Here is a 15,834-nt window from a genome sequence, read left to right as displayed (position 1 = left end):
TTTTTTTTTTTTTTTTTGGCAGGGTCATCTTATATAGCTCTGGCTGGTATATGGAACTTTGTTTTCTTTGATTTAATCTCAGTAATACATGAAAAACTTGTAAATATTGTTTACTCTGCTCAAATGTAATTAATTTTTTTCCACAGGATGAATATTCCATTTTTCCTCAGACATACTCCATAGATATTAATGGTTATATTCTTGTGTATTCTGTTACATCAATCAAAAGGTAAGAAAGACTAGTTGCTTGCTTAAGTTTATTTACTATGAATAGACCCTTTTAAAGGATTATACTAGAATTAATAGTAACAGAATTAGTTATTACACTGAATGTTTTCACTGATTTTTCTTATGAAGCAATCAGATTGTTATAGGGAGTAGAATCCTCCGTAAATTCCATTGCATTGATAGAATAAAAATTGTTTGCTTATCTGAGAGTGCCTAGATAGTAACTGTATGTGAGCTGAGCTTTTCTTCTATTTGAATGGGAAATTGTGAGTTGGTTTTAAGTTTTATATGTTTTGATATATTAATATGAATTGACTTTACCAATACAAGGGCTTGAGTTTGTTTGAATACTTTGTCCTATGAATTTATTACCTTTGAGTAATAGGGTTTCGCTGACTAAAAATGCAGCCACTGTTTTGATAGTGAGACTTGATTTTGGGTGCTGGAGAATGGCTCAGCTGTTAAAGGCTAGGTTCACAACCAAAAATATAAGAGACTTGATTTTGGTTTCTCTAAGCCATACATTTGTTGCCAGAGATGGCATCCATTGTCACAGAAAGGAGTGGTCTGTCGCAATAAACAAAACATGTGGTCGGATATGTGAGGAGAACTCTTATGACAATGGAAACAGTTATATCTTTGCAGACTTCATGGTAATACCAGTATTAGTAGAAGTTTGGTGGCTAGCTGACATCTTTACAATGTGCGTAATGTCAGTTTGTCATACTGTCTGCCTTTTAACTGATGTATTACCGATGCTGGGGAGATGACTCTATTGGTAAAGAATTTTTCACTGTCCAGATGTGAGGACTTGAATTTGGATCCATAGCCGCCATATAAGAAGTTAGGCATGCCACGTGTGTCTGTAATCTCAACACTGGGGCTTGATAGCCAGCCAGTCTAGCTAGTCAGCATGCTCCAGGTTCCGTAGGATTTCATGTCTCAAAAAATCAATTAAGAGATTACAGAAGACACCTGAGGTCAGCCATACTCCATACATACCCATAAACACATAAAGAAAATAGTTTTTAAAATAAATCCATCACTAACTTATGAATAACCTTTCTTCAGATGTTTCATTTCTTGCCTTCCCTAGAAAAAACTTATAAAACATTAAACAACCAGCCCAGGCTTGCATAGGCTGTGTGTGACACTGAGTCTTCCACTCTGACATCAAGGCCGTCTGTCCAGTAGAATTTGACTGCAGTGATGGAATTGTTCCTGTAGCTACTGAAATTAGCTCAAATTTAACAAAATTGAAAGTTCGTTTCCTTAGTTACCTTACCTACATTTCAGGTGCTCAGTTAACCTCATATGACTTATGTCTTACAGGGCAGTGTCTAGGGTCTTAACCACTGCACACTGTTGCCAACAGAAATTAAGAGTTTCCTTTTCTGTGTGTGGGTGTTTCTGCATTTTTCTCAATGGCAGGGCTCATACCTTGAGGTAGTGATGTGTAACTGGAAACCAAGTACTGTGGCAGTTCTGTAAACAGACCCTTTGCTGCTGGTCCCCACTTACAACTGAGTCAAAACAAACTTGGCCAGCTCCATATTCCTGAGAAACAATTGGAGAGATGTGGAAATCACTCTGGGTATACCCAAGAAGATACTATTAACACTATCCTATTCTGGATTTTGTTTGTTTGTTTTCTCTTCTTTTTCTTTTTTTGGGGGGAGGTGGTTGGGGGCGCCTCTGCCTTCCAAGTGTTGGGCTTAATTCTTTTTCTTTTCTTTCTTTCACGGAACTATTTTTTTTCATACACTGCTTACTAATCTGGGACCTGATTTATTTTATTTTTTAAGATGGTCTCACTGTGTTGCTCTGATAGTCCTGAAACTCACTATGTAGACCAGGCTGGCCTTGGACTTCCAGAGATCCATCTGCCTTTGCCTTGTGAATCCCAGTATTAAAGGTGTATGCCCCATGCCCAGATGATCTTTTAATTTTCAAGAACACCCCAAATAGTTAAAGATTTGCTTCTGGGTTTTGAAATAGTAATTACAAAAATGTTTGCAATTTTAGTTATATGGTTTTAGAATAACTTATTCTTAGCCCTCATCTGTTCAGTAGTGCATTTGTTTATTTGATACAGGGTCTCACTTTGTAGCCCTGATTGTCCTGAAACTGGCCTTGAGTGCTGAGATTAAAGGTGAACTCTGCCACAACCAGCACGATAGGGTTTATTTTGGGTCACAGTTTAAGGGAATCCTTATCCAGTGGCAACAGGAGCTTGTGGGAGCTGGGACGTTGTGTCTAGTCATGAATAGGAACAGTGAATGCTAGTTCTCAGCTAGCGTTTTTCTTTTCATGGAGTCATTACCTAACCTCAGGATCTGCTGTTGGTCTTCTCACATCAGTCTAACCAAGGGCTTCTCCAAGGTGTGCCTAGGGCATGCCTCCTAGATGATCCCACAATCAGTACTAACCAGCATATTTGGTATATTTTCACTAATTTTACTTGAAAAAGTACTATTATTTGTAAATTAATTTTATGTGATTGTTAGGAAGTTAATTACTTTACAAAGTGTTACTTTGTAGAGTTAGTGTATTGGTGAGTAATTGGGGGTGGGTGTGCCTTGGTTTTGTGATACAGTTTCACTGTTTAGCCCTGGCTGTCCTGGAACTCACTTTGTAGACCATGCTAGCCCTGAATTAAGAGTCCTACCTCTGCCTCGGCATGTGTCACAACACCCCGCTGAGAAGTTTTTCTTAATGCATTTGTTGATTCCTTTTACTGGCATTATGTGTATCAGGTGGATGATATTTCAGTTAGAAACAGCATTTGAAATTACATTTATTACCTTGAACTAATTTTAAAAATAAGGAAATTTGGGTTGGCAAGGTGGCTTAGATAGAAGTACTTACTGCACAAGCTTAAGGGACGCACGTTTGGTTCCATGAGCCCATGGTAGAAGAGAACTAACTCCCAAAAATTGTGCTTTGGACTCCACACAATTTTATTTTAAAAAATAAAAATATGGAAACTTGTTCTTCAAAGATCATATCTATTTGAGAAGACCATGACTTCATGCAAAGCAAGAACAGAAAGTGGTTTTTCAATTCAGAGTTTCTCTGCATACCCTTGGCTGTCCTAGAACTAGCTCTGTAGGTTTTTTTAAAAGCCAATTTATTAACCACAACTATAAGTTTTTAAGACATTTATTTTATGTGTGTGCTCTTGTGTGTGTGTTGTGTGTGTGTGTGTGTCTGTGTGTGTGTGTCTGTGTGTCTGTGTGTCTGTGTCTCACATATGTGCAATGCCCATAGAGTTCAGCAAAGAGTGTTGGACTCCTGGACTGGAATTACAGGCGGTTGTTTGCTCTTGTGTAGGTTCTTCAGGTTCTCTACCTGAACAGTAAATGTTCTTAATGTGCTGAGCTATCTCTCCAGCCCCATCTCTGTTGTTTCCATACAGAATCTCATTCTGTATGAAGTAATTCTCCCTGACTCATCTTTCCAAATGCTGGGCTTACAAGAATGAACATCCACCACATGGGCAGACCCCCCACCCACCCATGTCTGTTTACCTATAAAGTTTGCAGGATTGTTTCTTGTAACAGCATAAACCAAAATACCTTTTGCTCTCAGTTGCTAGAATACAGATTGGGGAGAGAATGGAAGCTTTGGGTTTTCATTTATTTCTTCTGACAACATAGGACACGTCACAAAATGAACCAGAATCTGTAGCAAGATGGAAATAAAGACTGCTAGGCCCTAAGCTACTTGGCACCCAATACCATGGTTCAGGTCATTGTTAAGCAGTCACTAAGACCAGCTCTCACCAAGAGGTAGCATGAAGGTATAGTTATGGAGAGGAAGCTGGTTCCCAGCCTTCCTACTGTTTCTCCTGTGACTAGCTCCTATATCTCCTCATTCAGTGTAGGCAAATGCAACAAAGGTAAGGGAACTATGGCTCCAAAGTGCACCCTGTAGAAATGGGGGTGCCCTGTCCTATTGGTGAGCTTCAATGGGGTAAAGTTTAATTTTCATCAGTAACAGTATGTGTGATATGTTCAGCAGTGTTTGTTCAAAGCTTGAGCCAACTTGGAATTTCTTATGTCTGCCCAAGACAATGGTACTGTGATGGAAAAATCGAAGAAGGGGATGAGAGCTGTGGAAGTTTGTAGATTTATGTAGGCAAACAAGTCTAAGAAGAGCTATTGAAGGCTAGAGAGCATGCACTGTTCTTGCAAAGTACAGTTCCCAACACCCACATTGGCCTGTAACTCCAGCTCCTGGGGTTCCAGTACTCTGTTCTAGATTATGCAGACACCCACACACAGACACCATGTATGTATGTATGTATGTATGTATGTATGTATGTATGTATGTATGTATGTATGTAACTTAAAAATAAATCTAAGAGAAAGAGCCATAGAGTAAAGGTATGGAAATAAGTAAGGGAGCAGCATGGTCAAGGATCTCAAGGGAGAGGACATTTCCAGCACTGCCAGAGGCCCAGCAGAGTGGAAAAGGGAGAGCAGGAGGAAAGGAAGCCAAGTAAGGGCTTGGGAGTCATCTAGGTGGAAGCCAGCCATAGGAAGAAGCACAGAGCTGGGCCAAGGGACCACAGAGAGGAGTGGAAGACTGTTAGGTTCTGGGCAGCTTCAAAAGTAATGCAGCATGTGCTGGCTGATGCTCGCTCACACCAGGTTTTCTGAGTGAGAGTGGCAATGGCTTGTGTCCATTAGCCAGTGGTCAGAGGTGTGAATGATCCCACTGTTACAGATTTGAAGTTGATCGTTGTGACATGCTTGAGAATCTTCAGCACATCCCCCAGTTAATGATGGTGCATATAAGGGGCCGGGGAGGTCATATGCCTTTAATCCCAGTACTGGGGAGGCAGGGGCAGGCAGAACTTGCCAAATCCCAAGCCAGCTGGGGCTATACATCAAGACTACCTCAGAAACAAGAAAGGAAAGGGAACGGGGCTGATCACTAGGGAACACTACCTCAGAAAAATTCTACAGGTCTCTGTTTAATTAATACAGTTTGAAGATAAGGTCCGTGTCCTTGTCACTTGTCAATTCAGTGCTAGACTTAAACGGCATGAACCCGTCTTACTTTTAGTAGTCTAAATAAGGATCACTGAGTGTCATATGTGAAAAGAGTTGATAATTCTTTGTGTTGGCTCAAGTTAAAAATCTGTGGTATATTTTCCCCCACTACAAATGTAAGTTTTTAAATTTCTACATTAAAATGACATCTGGGACTGGAGAGATGGCTCAGTGGTTAAGAGCATTGCCTGCTTTTCCAAAGGTCCTGAGTTCAATTCCCAGCAACCACATGGTGGCTCACAACCATCTGTAAAGAGGTCTGGTGCCCTCTTCTGGCCTGCAGGCATACACACAGACAGAATATTGTATACATAATAAATAAATAAAATAAATATTTAAAAAAATAAATAAAATGACATCTGCTCCCATGCTTTTTGTTTTGTAGTTTTGAAGTAATTAAAGTTATCCACGGCAAGTTGTTGGATATGGTGGGGAAAGTGCAGTAAGTAGCCCATCTCTCTTCTCCAGAAGTGTGTATTAGCATCTCCTGTGCTGGAAAGGCCGGATCTGACATACCTCTGCTTTTGTGTGTCTCCTAACAGGATACCTATTATGCTGGTTGGCAATAAGAAAGACCTGCATATGGAAAGGTATGTAGCTCTTAAGTCCAAGGAGATTTAGTCACCAAAATACCATTTTAAATTCTCTTCTTATGGCAAACTATGTACAGTAGAGGTAGTATGCAATGCAATGCCACACTTGTGTAGAACTAGGAGCAAACTGGGAAACTCTTGGGGTTAGTTACCAAGACAGATATTACTCAGTTTTCACACAGACCTTTGAGTACTGCTTGTGATCACAGTGATGATCGTGAGCAGGGACACCATGTCCGGGGAGCCCAGTGGCAGAGCATTGGGAGGAGCCTAGAGTAGCTTGGGATGGTGAACTGTGGCCCGATGGGATATTCCTGGGCCCTGAGTTACCTAACACCTCACTGTGGCATAGCTGTGGTGGTTGATACTGCAGTCCTAGAAAACAGTCACATCCCTGAAGCTCTTTGTCACATAGATGACCCTCGAGACTTGTCCATTCTGTTCCCAGTAAGTACTCCTGCATTGCTTCCTGATGCTGGAAAGCACATGGTTCTTCTTCATAACAAAGTGGACCAAAATGGGGGCCTAATCGATAAATTCATCGTAGCTGTTTTAACTGTCAAAGATTCAGAGTTTTCTTTTCCCTTTAGAGTGATCAGTTATGAAGAAGGAAAAGCTTTGGCAGAATCTTGGAATGCAGCATTTTTGGAATCTTCTGCTAAAGAAAATCAGGTATATCATTTGTAAAATTAATTGTGTCAGCCTCATTAGTTACAAGCATACATTCCTCCAGTTGGAATTTTACCTGCCAGTTCTGTGTTTTGTTTCGTTTTTTAGCATTATCTATTTATATACAGTGTTTTGCCTGTTTGTCTTCCTGCAGGCCAGAAGAGGGCACCAGATCTCATTTCAGATGGTTGTGAGCCACCATGTGGGTGCTAGAAATTGAACCTTGGTCCTCAGGAAAAACAGCCAGTGCTATTAACCACTGAGCCATCTCTCTGGCCTTTACCTGTCGTTTTTAATCTTGTTTATTTAATTTTTAGCTTTCTGCCATTTATTACACCAACTTTGGGATGTTTTGGAAAGATATTGATATTTTTAAGTTTGATAAATATTCTGCTTGTAGTAGGCCTAAAATGGTTAAACCATTCTACAGAGAAGGACATAGTGTATTATTGCTACTGTCGCTATGTCCATAGACTGGAACAGAAAAAAAAGGTACACACAAGGCTTAACTGTGTAAGTATGTCCCTTTTTAGTAGAAAGCGAGTCAGGTGTGTGATTATTGTAATCACAAATTATGAAGAGTCCTGGAGATAGTTTCAGTCCTGCAGCTATCCCATGAAGGGGAGTGTCATTCTGCACTAGAAGGCATCACAGATCTACTGCTGCTTCTAGTCCTTGCTGCAGTGTAAACTTGACCCTTTCCCAGACCTAGGGTGTCCCTCCTGTACTGCTGCCGCCTTCTCTCCCTCTTCTTCCTGATCTTCCAGCTGCAAACCACATGTGCCAGCCTCCTCTAGTGCATGCCCAAGGCCTTAGCATGTAGCAGCCTGTGCTGTGCTTTCCAGTCACCCCACAGTGTCTTGTCTCCTTTGTCTCCTTGCGTTCTCTGGGAGTTCATAGTGTTTGCATTTCGTCACGTCTTGTTTGATCCACCACTAAGAGGAGTAGGCATTACCATTCTAAGGAAACCCAGGCCGGGTGGGGGGCATAATTGTTGCCAAGGCTAGGGAGGCAAGAGTCAGCCTGTGCGCTTTCTGCCCTGCTCTTCTCTCCAAGGAGGAAGTTCCTTAGTCTTGAGGTCTACTCAGGTTTTATTCCTCCTGTGCCCCTCCTTGATGCATCCAACTAAATTGAATAGTTGGTCTTCTCGCTCAACCCTTAATTCATTGAGCTCTGAGATGGGCTCATTTAACCTTTATGCCCTTCTATTGGATCTGATCATTTCTGTGTTCAGATGTCAGTGTTGAGTCTGTCTGAATCAGCTCAATTGTGGAACAGTGAAATCCAGATAGCAGGAGTAGAGGTTAGTCACTAATGATGCCTGCAGTTTTATTTGAATTAAGTATTTACTGCTTGCCTACTCTGTCCTCAGAATTATCTGTTGAACTCTCATTTTAAAAAAGGGAAAATTATCCGGGTGGTGGCAGCAGTGGTGCATGCCTTTAATCTCAGCACTTGGGAGGCAGAGGCAGGCATATCTCGGTGAGTTCGAGGCCAGCTTGGTCTATAAAGCAAGTTCCAGGACAGCCAGGACTTTTACACAGAGAAATGCTGTCTGAATAAATGGGTGGGGGTGTGAAAATCCAAAGAAGTTAAAGAACTTGAAGTCACTATATAATTTATGGCATAGGCAGTAGAACCAGTTTCAGACCCATCCAGAGCATGGCCCTTTTCCTCAGTATTGCGTTCTTATATTTTCAAGAGAGATGACCCTCTGGGATTGACTTGAACAGTAAGATGCACAGACTTAATCACTGAGCAGGTCAAAGCAGAGGGTGTGAGTAGGTGTGGTGGAGAATGGTGTTCTCTTGTGGAAGCAGCTTCTGTTTCCCAGGGAATTACAGAGCAAGAGGATTAGCCATCAGCCAGGGTCAGGGAGGAAAGATGGGAGATAAGCTGAGGGACTGTAGCTAGGTCACCTGGTACAGGATCAAAGGTGTCCAGTCTGTGTTCCTGCCTCCTCATCCCACATGGCTGAGCAGTGTTGACATGCTAATGGACACTAAAGGGGTTCAGTACAATAGGACCAATGCTAACCCAGAGAATAGAACAGAAGTGGTTGGCCGCAGGACAGGAAGAATATCAAAGGGTAAGACCCCAGGTCTGCAGGAGTGTGCATTGTAGACTCTGAGCTAGGAGGTTAGGGTGGTGGGACACATAAAACAGAGTTTGACTTCAGAACAAGATTGGGGTGACACTACAGAAGATGGGGAGAGTGGAACTCTGCTGGACAGGTTTGTAATGGGTGGCGTAATGCCAAGGAGGAATAGACATGGGTATTTGAGGGCTTGCAGGCAGTGTAGAAGAGCCCAGGGGGTGTGGGGTGAGAAAAGAGGCAAGGCTGGGAGTTTGGGGGACTGAGAGAAGGGTGGAACTGCAGGAGCAGGAAGGGCAAGAAGAAAATGACCCCTTGGGAGGAGCTGCAGAGGCATCTACAAGGGGAAATGAAGCCAGGGTAGAGCAGAATGGAAGGTGGTGCTAGTTGCTATAAAGAAGGCCTTGGGGTTGTAGGGCTTTGTGAACCCTCAGCTTCTATCTGGACCTCCATATGGACCTGAGGACAGGTCAGTGACTGCCTGTCTGTCAGTCATGAACATCAACTATCAGAATCCACTGAGAACTAAGCCTGTCGTTGTTTTTGCCTTCTCTTCAGACTGCTGTTGATGTTTTTAAAAGGATAATTTTGGAAGCAGAGAAGATTGATGGGGCAGCTTCACAAGGAAAATCTTCATGCTCGGTGATGTGACGATTGTGCTACAGAACCCGAGGACACTGGGAATTTATTCCACCTGAAGAAGCAAACTGCCCGTCATCCTTGAAGATAAAACTATGCTTCTGTTTTCTTCTGTTAACCTGAAAGATGTCATTTGGGTCAGAGGTCCTCCCCTTTCAGATTATGTTAACGTCTGACTCTGTCCAAATGAGTTCACTTCCATTTTCAAATTTTAAACAATCATATTTTCAATTTATATATTGTATTTCTTAATATTATGACCAAGAATTTTATCGGCATTAATTTTTCAGTGTAGTTTGTTGTTTAAAATAATGTAATCATCAAAATGATAGACATGTTACACTACTATTAACTAGACTTCAATATATCAGTGTTTATTTCATTGTGTTAAATGTATACTTGTAAATAAAATAGCTACAAACCTTAATCCTTTGTGCTACATGATGTGGCTTTTAAAGCAGAAACCATGGTGAGGTGGGATGGGGTGGGATGGAACACACCTTTAGTCCATGTACTCAGGAGTCAGGGGTAGGTTAGTCTCTTGAGTTCAAAGCCAGTCTGGTCTTCACAGGGAGTTACAAACCAACCAGAGCTACATGGAAAAACAAAACAACAACAAAAATCACTCTGGGAGTTTCTCTCCTGGCACTCAGGAGGCTCTGAACTCAAGAACTCAAGGAGGATGAGGCCACTAGGGTGGGTACCTGCTGATTGTGTGACCTTCGGCCAGCAGGCTAGCAGCCAAGGGCTGCACTTGTATTCCAGTAGATGCTAGGGATGAATTCTAGCAGACCAGAGAGGCTGAGTGGCCTGGGAGTCTGAGCAGAATTGTTCTTCAATGGTGTCTGCTCTGTCCTTTTACATGCAGATTCTAAACTGTCAGGAGCTGATGGCAGGGAGGACTGACCATTACTTGACAGCATTGTCTATGCTCTGTCTTCCTAATTGTTGAAGACAATTCTAGTGCTTAGCTTGGTGTCCCATTGGACAAGGCAGGATTTAGAAAACATGCCTAAACTGGGTGATGGTGGCACACACCTTTAATCCCAGCACTCAGGAGGCAGAGGCAAGTCTGGTCTACAAAGCAAATTCCAGGACAGCTAGGGCTACACAGAGAAACCCTGTCTCAAAAAACAAAAATCAAACAAAAAAAAAAAGAAAATATGCCTGCTGTCATTCCAGCACACCTGTCTGCTTAGATGATGGGGCACTTAGCAGGTGCCTACATATGGGCTCTGTCGGCCTCATCCTCCCGCCCTGTGAGGATGAAGCTTGAAGAAGGGGATTCTTGGAATTCTAATAGCATGCCCATTTCCACCTAGTCGGTGAGTCAGAACTGGGTGTGTTTATTTCTTGTTCTTTTTTTTTTTAATTTCTTGGCAATTTTATATTTATATACAGTGTTTTTTTTCTTTTCTTTTTTTTTGATTTTCGAGACAGGGTTTCTCTGTAGTTTTTGGTGCCTGTCCTGGAACTAGCTCTTGTAGACGAGGCTGGCCTCGAACTTGGCAGAGATTCGCCTGCCTCTGCCTCCCCAGTGCTGGGATTAAAGGTGTGCGCCACCACCGCCTGGCTTATACAGTGTTTTTTGATTTTATCCACACCCAACTCTTTTTTTTCTCACTTCACCCTAGAGCCCCCAACACATCCCTCTTACATCATGGTCTCTCCTGATCCAGTTATTGCTGCCTGTTGGAATGTTAGCTAATTTTGTTGCCTTTAGGTTCTGTTGGTAACTAGAGTGCACTGAGTGCCTGGATGCAGTGGCCATGCCCGGAGGACAGCATTGCACAGAGCTCCTCCCGTCATACGTGCCTTCTGCCCCCTTCCCCACAGTTGGCCCTAAGTCTTTGCAGAGAAATGAGCTTGCATTGTAAATGGAGCCCCTTACCAGGTAAAGTGTCCCAGGACCATGTCCGGTACCAAGCAAATGCTACAGCCAATTTAATGAAATACTTATCTCCTGGAGAGTGGTAGCCAGGTCTGTGGGCTCTGCCCAAGGTGTGAGAGCTGATGGGTTCCCTCTTCATTTACCATTGTCACCAGTAAATACTGTTAGAAATGACATGTCTTGCAGGAGCTAGAGAGATGCCTCAGTTGGTAAAATACTTAAGCAAACATGAGAACCAAAGATCAGTAAACAAAAGCCAAAACCCCACAGTAATCATTGCTGGGGAGACAGACATGAGGCTTCCTGGGCTTGCTGCCCACCACTCCAGCTAAAGTCCCGGGGAGCTGGATGTGGTGTCACCAAAGGTAATGTTTATCTTGATGGCACATGAAAATAATCTTAGATTCATTGAGCTACAGGAAGCACAAATGTAAAACTAGGTTCGTGTTTAAAAATATTTTACAGCTTAAAATTGAATTTCAAAATACAAGTAAAGTCACATAACAAGATAAGATATGTATGAGGGAATTCTGCTAAAGCAGCCATCTGCTGCACCCTCCCTGTTCTGACATCTCTTCTCCAGCTCCTTGCATATGCTTCCCTAAAAGATGCTTACCGCCTCAGAGCCCCCAGACTGCCCTTGTTTTCTGCTGTCTTTCTGGCCTCATGGTCACATGGCACGCATTTGGCTGCTGTGTTTGAATCTGTTTGGTCCATGGTGCCGTTTCCTGGTGTCCTCCATTGACTTTTTGTCCACTGGTCTTGTTGGCTGCCCTGTTAAGCCTCTTCCGGGGCCTTTCCTGCCACCCCCCTTTGCCTTACTATTCCTTGTTTATAGTTTTAACTGAGGCCTGAGGCCAGCCAGTACTACATAGTTCCAAAAAGAGAAGACCCTGTTTCCAAAAAAAAATCTTGGGCCTGATGAGTTTTCTGTCCCCACCTCTCATCCCTGTGCTCCAGGTTTATCTACTTGGATTTTTCTCCATTTCTAGTGGAGTTTTTGTTGTTTTCCCTTTTTTTGGTATATTGCTATGCAGCCCTGCCTGGTCTCGAACTCAGACATCATACCACAGTCTCTGAGTGCTGGTACTGCAGGTGTGTGTCACCATACCCAGCAATCTAACATGTAAATTACTGACTTTTCTCAAAAATGTGGTCTGCCTCTAGGGTTTTAGGAAGTGATGATTATCACAGGTACTCAACTAGCGAGTTTTCCAGCCTCTATTTCCGGTTCTTCCCACCCTGCCCACCACAGTAATGGCCGCCTGTGTTCTTCCCTCTTCACCTCATCCCGTCCAGATCTGCCTTCGCACACCCTCCAATTTACGGCACAGCTAGTGTCGTCACGGAGGGAGGAAACAAACTTCCTCCACCACTCAAGATCCTTCATCAGTAATTATGCCAAATGCAGACTAACCTGCTTCTGCAGCCCTAAGCTAATCCATCACTAATGTCTGTCCCAGAACCAGGAGGCTTGGGCTTGTAACCTGTGTGTGCCCTTCCCCTGCTGCTAGGCCACAGTGTCATCTCTGCTGGAGGCTTCCGTTTTCACCTGAAGCACCCTTGACATCCTCAAGCCCTGGTGCTTCATCCAGAACAGCAGATATCAGAGCTGGTCGTTGTCAGGATCCTTTCAAGTATGCCTTGTTACGAGACCACAGCGCATGTATGTGTCTGTGTGCGCACATGCATGTATGATAGTTTGTGTGTGTGTGTGTGCATGCCACCGCCTCCTTTCCTCTCCGTATGCCACACGCTTGAAGCTGTGGAATAGACACTTTCTACTACTGAGCTGCTGCTTCAAGTTCTAGGTTGCCTCTTTGTTGCTCTGCTTACCCTGAAAATTACAAGTAGCATATTAATTCTAACACTCCAACTCAGATTAATACCAACTTGATTTGAGTAGCTCTCAAAAGCCAGCTGTGTGTGTAGCTCTGTCTGCTAACCCTTGTTTCTGCTGCTACTGCCATAAAATGTCACTTTCATATACTGAATGCATTACTAGACTTCTAGTTGCTTATTAGAAATATGAGAGACAAAAACCGGATGTGTTGGCACATTTAATCCCAGCAACTCAGGAGGAAGAGATAGGCAGATCCCTGAGTTCAAGACCAGCTTGCTCTATAGAGTGAATTCCAGGACAGCAAGAACTCACAGAGAAACTCATCTCACAGAGGGGGAAAAACAAAGAAGGAAAGAAGGGAGGGAGGGAGGGAGGGAGGGAGGAAGGAAGGAAGGAAGGAAGGAAGGAAGGAAGCAAAAAACGGAGTGGGACAAAGCTCTCCTGTGCAGGAGACCCTAGGTTCAGTCCCCAGCACTGCAAAAATTAAATAAGGGGGGGGGGGCATTTGTCATCTTTTTACCTGTTTTCTAGTTTTATTATTTCTTGTTATGTGTCTGAGTATGTGTGTATGTGTATGATTACCCACAGAGGCCAGAAGCGTCAGATACCCCTGGAGCTATAGTTACAGAAGTTTGTGAGCTGTCCAGCTTGGATTCTGGGAATCAAACTTGTGACCTTGCAAACATATTATATGTTCTTACCTGCTGAGCTGTCTCTTCCGCCCCTTCTACCTCTGTCTCCCACTTTCCAGATGTGCTTGGATCTGTGTGTAGGTTGTCTAGTGGGCCTTTGTCTCAGCCTGAAGCAGAGCAGGACCCTTCACGTCTTAAGGGGAGTCTTGTTAGCTCAGACCCCGGGACGAGCGGGGGGAGGAGGCTGTGTTCAGTGTTTTACCAGCTTTATTAATGCTCTGCACATGCCTGGGAGACATTTCATCCATTTCAGAGTTCTAGGAAGGTTACTTTGGGAACAGCTCTTGCCAGCCTTCTCATTGGGTACTGAGACCAGTCATGGCCTATGGTGACCCACCTGTGTGATGCATCCTACCTCTCTGTGGCCTGTCTCCTACACGGTGGGTCTAGGAATTCCACCAACTGCTATAGTTAGAAGCCCTGCCGTTTGTCCACTGTGTGGCAGCAGCGTTTGGCCTTCAGCCCCTCTCCTATCTCCTCACACAGAAAGGCTTCTTCACGCGTGGTACCCACTACTGTGAGTGATGCTGACTCAGAACGCAGCACCGTCCAGTGATCTGGAAGCTATGCATGCGGGGGACCCAGAGTATCTTGTTGCTGCTTATGTGGGCCTGAGAAATGAGCACCTCCACCCAAGCCATTTCCAGAGGAGCAGGCTGGTGGCAGGCCAACTCTGTTCTGCACCTTTGAGGCTGAAAGCCTTCCAAAGCATTCCTCGGAACATTCCGCAACTGCCTTTAGCTCCTTTTCATCTCCCAAGGGAAAAGTTTGACATAAGGCAAAACGCTGTTCTTGCTGTCTCCCACTTTGACAACCTGCTGGAAGACGACAGCTTGGCTGACTTAACCGGAACACGGGCCAGGCTGAAAGACTCGCAGGGCTCAGGGAACCTCCCTATGTACAGAAGGGAGGCCCGTGGGCAGAGAGCTCCCCGCTTAGCCCATTGCTTTCACCGTACCACATTTGAACACAGCTGAGCCCGGCACCCATGCTCCTCAATTTAGTAGCTGGACTATGAAAGACTCAGAGTACCCCAATCCTGTACCTGGTATGTGCCTTTGGGCAACCCCTTTAGACTCAGATCTTTCTCCATAAAACTGCCAGGGCTGTATCAATCAGAAGCCTGCAAGCTTGGATGTTTTCAGAGGCTTTGACAAATAAAGTCAGTTCATGGGTGACTATTGATGTCCACCCTGAGATCTCATCAGAATTCTGTCCTCACTAGTTTGCAAAGCATGATGGGTGACTACAGACTTCCTGCAGCAAATGAGAGCTTGCTCCCAAGTTCCACAGCCACAAATGGCACCAAACTCGGCTGCCGTAGTAACAGAAACACAAATCTGCCATTATTCGCTCATCAAGTGGCCTGCTGGCCTTCAGAGCTTAGTTCCCAGCTGCTACAGCAGTAGAAGGTGTCCCAGCCACGGACCACCAACTTAGGCAAGCTGTGATGACATCATCAGGGGAGCAGGCAGTTGCTGGAGGGGGTGTCAGCTGAAGGTGCTGAAGGTCTGGTCAACTCCCATAGGTATGGTTGGTTGGTTGGTTGGTTTATCTGGAGGCTGGCCTGAAACTCAGCCTTCTGCCTAGTTTGGAGCATGTCAGTGAACACCACGGATCCCCTGGTGTTTACTGTAATTTTGTGTTACATTGTTACTTACCTTGTGTGTGTGGAGGTCAGAGGGCAACTTTCCAGACTCAGCTCACTCTTCCACTGTGAGGCTTCTGAGGATCAAGCCCTGGTCACCGGGTTTGTCAGTGAATGCCTTAGACCCACTGAGTATTCTATGATTTTTACAGTCTTTCACAAGAGATAGCAGAGATTTCAAGCTGCAGTCTCAGTAAGCAAGACCTTTCACACAGCTCTTTCTGCTACCCAAAGGCCTGGGCAGGAAGAGCCTTTTCCAGCAGGGAAGGGCTACCTGGTGTCTTTGTCTTTCCAGCCCTACTGCCTATGAACTGGCAGAGTCCGCAGGACAGCACCACAGTCTGCAGCCTTTCTATGTGACCTAGATGGTGAGGCAAGCCCCCGACCCGGCCACCCTAAGATGGAGGCCAGAGCAGCTGACTGGCTACCTTCCCATGCATGTGTCCGCATCTCTTAGGCTATGGAGGAGCGTGTCC

The 15,834-nt window shown here is 44.2% G+C and overlaps 1 protein-coding gene across 1 annotated transcript in view; it reads left to right on the top strand.

The window, feature by feature from the left end:
• The window catches only part of Rheb (Ras homolog, mTORC1 binding), a 42,338-nt gene extending 32,627 nt beyond the window's left edge, over nucleotides 1-9,711 (top strand). The window contains exons 4-8 of the mRNA XM_005367437.2: nucleotides 147-229; nucleotides 5,674-5,730; nucleotides 5,831-5,878; nucleotides 6,472-6,553; nucleotides 9,204-9,711. Coding sequence (XP_005367494.1) covers nucleotides 147-229; nucleotides 5,674-5,730; nucleotides 5,831-5,878; nucleotides 6,472-6,553; nucleotides 9,204-9,296 — 363 coding nt within the window. The 3' untranslated portion in view covers nucleotides 9,297-9,711. The remainder of the gene's footprint in view (nucleotides 1-146; nucleotides 230-5,673; nucleotides 5,731-5,830; nucleotides 5,879-6,471; nucleotides 6,554-9,203) is intronic.
• The last annotated feature ends 6,123 nt before the right edge of the window (nucleotides 9,712-15,834 follow it).

Source organism: Microtus ochrogaster, unplaced genomic scaffold, assembly GCF_000317375.1.
Source record: "Microtus ochrogaster isolate Prairie Vole_2 unplaced genomic scaffold, MicOch1.0 UNK18, whole genome shotgun sequence".
NCBI classification, from domain to species: Eukaryota; Metazoa; Chordata; class Mammalia; order Rodentia; family Cricetidae; genus Microtus; species Microtus ochrogaster.
Note: the sequence above shows the minus strand (reverse complement) of the source record. Positions and strands in the feature narration are given on the sequence as shown.